Source organism: Montipora foliosa, unplaced genomic scaffold (genome assembly GCF_036669935.1).
Source record: "Montipora foliosa isolate CH-2021 unplaced genomic scaffold, ASM3666993v2 scaffold_458, whole genome shotgun sequence".
Taxonomy (NCBI): domain Eukaryota; kingdom Metazoa; phylum Cnidaria; class Anthozoa; order Scleractinia; family Acroporidae; genus Montipora; species Montipora foliosa.
In genome coordinates this window covers 825001-829822 of record NW_027179765.1, presented here as the reverse complement: position 1 = coordinate 829822, position 4822 = coordinate 825001, and the positions used below count along the sequence as shown (strand labels likewise).

The 4822-nt window shown below is 38.8% G+C and overlaps 1 protein-coding gene across 1 annotated transcript; it reads right to left on the bottom strand.

Annotated features, from left to right (window-relative positions):
* Nucleotides 1-710: 710 nt before the first annotated feature.
* LOC137989426 (neural cell adhesion molecule 1-like) lies at nucleotides 711-4291 on the bottom strand. Its single transcript, XM_068835251.1, has 3 exons — nucleotides 3879-4291; nucleotides 2006-2296; nucleotides 711-1363 (listed from the first exon to the last, which is right to left on the bottom strand). The coding sequence occupies exons 1-3, from the start codon at nucleotides 4180-4182 to the stop codon at nucleotides 1047-1049; spliced, it is 912 nt and encodes a 303-aa protein (XP_068691352.1). The 5' UTR covers nucleotides 4183-4291; the 3' UTR covers nucleotides 711-1046.
* Between the last annotated feature and the right edge of the window lie 531 nt (nucleotides 4292-4822).

The window sequence follows — 4822 nt, the reverse complement described above, 5'->3', positions numbered from 1 at the left end:
GAAAAAAATGTTCATACCTTAACCCAAGCATCATGACGTAGCCTTCACCTCAAACGTCCCCTGAGGTTAAGTTGAGTATAAACCTATTCACTCCGATGACCAAATTTCCTTACTGGTGTGATTATGGAGGGATTAAGTATACCTCAAATCCCAAATGAACATTTTAGTTAGCCCATTACAAATGACCCACAACGCAGGAATTGAACCCTTTTGGAAGAACAGACAAAGGTCTTTATTTCTTGTAGTAAATTGCCCGTAATATTTAAGTAGCTTTGGTAAACTAATAAGCAAGAGGATACGAGGAAGTTCATAAGTTTTCTAAGGCGAGTTTCTCAGGTAGATATGTTTTTTAAACTAGTGGAAACGTGCTTGCGGCAAAAGCTATGCAAAGTGTTAGCATTTAAAGAGCTGGCAGACTCTGTTGTAGGTATCACATAAACGAAACTAAAAGGTAGCTATGCATAATGGAAACAGAAACACAAGGCCGCCTCACCAACTTTCCAAAACCACAAGTTTCCCGGTATTCTATCCCCTTCGTAAACTATCTTAATGCTTGTTCTGTGACAGTCACTAGAAATCCATACACTTAATTTTTGTCCAATATTAGCATGGCACCTTGAAAGGTTCTTGATTTTCCACGTTCTCTTCTAGTTTTCTTCCGTGTCGTTTTTATTTAAAATTCGTTGGTACTGTAGTTATGTGCTGTTTAATGGGTGCTTTGTTGGTATGCGGTTCACTAGGATAGAGTTAAACGCGAGAATGCTTTAAAAAATCACCCCTTTCTTCTTGTAGCCTGGAAACATTATTTGAAAACCGTGTCTCACTCAGCCGGTCTTCGTTATTTTTTCGCGAAAAGGAGTGCAAAAAAAAAAAAAAAAATCATATCGTGGAAATACCCGGAAATCAGAGATTCGCGCTTACTAATAAAATGTTGAAGAGCATTTTTTGTTTAAAAAAGGCTACCATTTCCTGACCCCATAAACATTGCTAAAGAGTTTGGAAAAAAAGTAGCCCAATACGTAAAAACCTAAGATATAGTGCGATGTTTACTTACCTCCCAGCACAACAACTTTTCTCATATTCTTTTCCTTTTGCACACTTTCTCCATGCTTGTTTGTGGCAGTCACCACAAACTCATACACCTTGTTTCTATCCAATTCCACAATGACTTGACGCCTTGATGGGTCCATGATTACTCTTACTTTGTTCCACTCTCCAACCGTAACATTACCTACAATCCGTTGGTAGACTGTGTACTGGGTGATGGGTGCTCCGTTACTTTGTGGTTCAATCCACTTTATTTTTATGCTCACTCTCTTTGTTTTAGAAGGAAGGTCTTCAATTTTCACAGCACCTGGGACTCCTTGAACATAAAACAAGTTGAAAAAAGCACAAGCATTAGTTGATAACAATTCTGCTTCCACGGAGAACAATTTTACCCTGCACATCGTGCCAGTAGTTAATAGATCTAGTGGTGAACTTTATCAAGTGTTAACTTTTTTCGAAGCTCTATGTAGACGGCCCATTTAATATGGTTTATCATGTAACGTACCATTATTTGTTGTTGGCAAAGGGGGACCCTAAATTGTGAAAAGTGTTTGAGGTATAGAGAAATTTGGGAAGAAGCCGTTCCTAAGGTAACAGACCCAACAATGCGCAAAAGCCAAATGAAGCCAAAAATGATTCCAATAATTTGTCAATATGATGTCCTCTACATCTCGTACAGATTGCAGAAGACATGCATCTGTCCAAGACGTGCAATTTACCCTACTAATTGTGGTAAATTGATTGTGCATGGTATGGTTCACGATCATTATCTTTAACAGGAACTGTTGTCAAGTATCTGTCCTACTGGGTTTTCTCGTTCGTCAACAGTATTAAAAAAATAGTATGGACATGCCACCCGTACATTTAGTAACAATAGCTGAGGTCACAGATCTTTGACAACAACGCCGGATCAATGGCCAATGTGTGGATAATGATTGAAACTATAGTATTTGTATACCTTCATACTTAGTCGTCACTTTAATTTCCCTTGCAGTTCCTACAAACACCCTATTCATAGCAGAAACCCTCAAAGTATAATTTGAACTTCTGGTAAGACTCTCAACCAGATATTCACTGGTGGCAGCACTTCTGGTCTCATTTAGAATGACATTGCCTCCATGTAGTATGATCAAATTGTACCCTGTAATAGGACTTCCCCCATCGTCAGTTGGTGCAGTCCATTTCATTATCAACGAGGAAGCAGCGATGTCATCGTCATTTGTCGTGAGGCTTGGCGACCCTGGTGGCTCTTCAAAAAAATGAAGAAAGAGAATATCACTACAGCACAGTCATAGAAGACTGTCAAACATAAACACGGCCAAATTTAAGAAAACATTGGAGGGCCAGGTTTACTCTATGCAAGATGAGCGGAATTTTCCTTGCTACTGGTGATGCATATTTCTTTGTTTCATTCAAGTAGAATTCACAGATGCCCGAGCGCAAAGAGGATAAGACCCTCCCATATATTCTCGGTGCAAGGAATACTCTTAGACGTCCTAAAGAAACTGACTAACCTGTATGGCAATCAGTCCAAACTAGTGTAGTCTAAAACTTTCAAGAAGGGAAGAAACGCTTATCACCGAACCCCTAGGGTTATTTTTAAAAAAAAGTTTTATGGCAGCCTTTACCTCGGGATAAAGAATGAGGATATTCAGATATTTAAGTGTTCTTCAGTTTGTCCTAATACTACTTTTTGTTTGGAAAAGAAATTAGGTTAAGCCCACTGCACACTTCAGGAAAGAGCTGAGCAAAGTGCTTTGCAATATTTGGTGAGGTATTGGCTTCATGCAAATGTTAGAAAAAATATGAAGCATTCTAAGGTAAGATTTAGGCAGAGCTTGCTCAATCTATCATCCAATGAAATACATGCCCAGCCCTAGTTTCTAACCGCTCAGCTTGGAGTACCAGATGGCGTTCAGCGGTATTCTGCGCAAGGTCGTACTGCAGAAAAGGCTTGTGTAATTATTGAAAACTGAAAATACAGCAATCGTTCAAAGGAAAATCTCGGGACTTCAACAACAAAGAGAAAAAAACGGCAAAGAATTACCTACCATTTTGATCCAACGTTTCAGCAATTTCTTCCATTGCCATTTCTCCTTTATTTTTACTCTTCTATTCTGGCGATCTTAGGTTAAAAAGACCCTGTTCTCCAGCCATAGGACTTTCCTCCACCATGGCTTTGCTGAGAACACTACTGTCAGGTCATGTGACCGGGTCAAGCAACTTTACTGCATTGGGAGATTAACTACGCTCAGCGAGGTACAAGGTAAAGGATTTGCTAGCGATGTCCGTAGCCTTTAAAATAGCATGTAATGTAGCATGGCTTTGCTGAGAACGCTACTGTCAGGTCATGTGACCGGGTCAAGCAATTTTATTGTATGGGGAGATTAACTAGGCTCAGCAAGGTACAAGGTAACGGATTTGCCAGCGATGTCCGTAGCTTTTAAAATAGCATGTATTATATATTATATACAATGGTTAAGAAAAGAAAATGCTACTGTGTTGCATGGAGATGGGCTTTAAATTATAGCATTAGTGGACGTAAATCACCTTACTTTATCATTGTTGACCCTCCTATCCACACAATATACGATAATTTAAGCCCTTGTTTTAGGGGGTTAGGTTGTAAAGTTCCCAGCTTATTCTACTGTTTCTAATGTAAATAGACATAGTCTGTCTAGGTTGGGGCCATTTAAATTAGAAACATCTATAACGTCACCTTGTGTGCGTGACTCACATCAAACTCGATAAAGTTTAAAACATAAACACATTTGTTTTTTTGTTCTTTTTGTTTTTTGTTTTTTTTTTTTTTGTTTTTTTGATTCCCTTACTTATTTGGTTCAGTTGCACCCAACGTGTATCAGCAGCACCAGCAATGTTGCTAGCGTCACAAGTATAATTTCCGAAATCTTCATCACTTTTCATCTGTACATCCACTGTGTTCTCTGTAGATATTTTCTTTCTTAGTTCAGTTCCGTCTGGTTTTGTCCAGGTGATTGATGGGATAGGAGATCCATCTGCCACACATGCTATTTGAACTGTTTGTCCAATCCAAGACTGGTTTGTTAAGGGACCCACTGAGATTATGTTTGGTTTATCTGTTGAAATAATTAGTGAACAATTGAAACAACGCATATATTGAATAATTGCGAAGCAAATGAGGAAGTTCTAGTCAAGAAGGATCGTTACACTGCGTTGCTACAAATACCGGCTAACAACTCAATTTTGGCTAGTAAAAAGCAAGTCCGACAATTCTTTCTGCAACGAGTGCGCTTCTCAGTCGTGCATTATAAGCCGTGCATTCTCCAGCCTCTGAATTGTTCTGCTATGAGGATTTTCAAGAACCTAACTAATCGTTAGCACAAACAAACTCACTGATCAAAATAGAAAATGAGAAATAAAAAACAAACAAGCAAACAAACAGACAAGAGCTAAAGACAAATTACGTGCGCTTAAACTACTGTCCAGCATTTGAAAACTATCAAACAAAAGCAACAATTAATTGTTGCAAATGCAAAAGACATGTATTGACGTCGCCATAATGCTCTCTTAGGAACCATTGATCCTCAAGACTAGCAATCGCGCGAACAACAACTTAATTGACAGTTCTTCTCGAAATATCGCTATCAAGTTGAAAGCCTACTGTGATGGGGTCTTAAGGACGTTCGCGCCAAAATCTTCCTACGGTGAGATTTTCTTCATTTCTCGCCTAGAGTTAGGTCATAAAGTACTTACTCCAAGAATGAAAAAAAAAAAATGGGGGTCACCGACTTTG

Coding starts and splice junctions, on each gene's coding strand:
- LOC137989426 (XM_068835251.1), bottom strand. CDS start 4,182: ATGCGTTGTTTCAATTGTTCACTAATTATTTCAACAGATAAACCAAAC. Junction 2,297..3,878: donor GGTGCAACTGAACCAAATAA/GTAAGGGAATCA, acceptor ATTTTTTTGAAG/AGCCACCAGGGTCGCCAAGC. Junction 1,364..2,005: donor AGTGACGACTAAGTATGAAG/GTATACAAATAC, acceptor TTTATGTTCAAG/GAGTCCCAGGTGCTGTGAAA.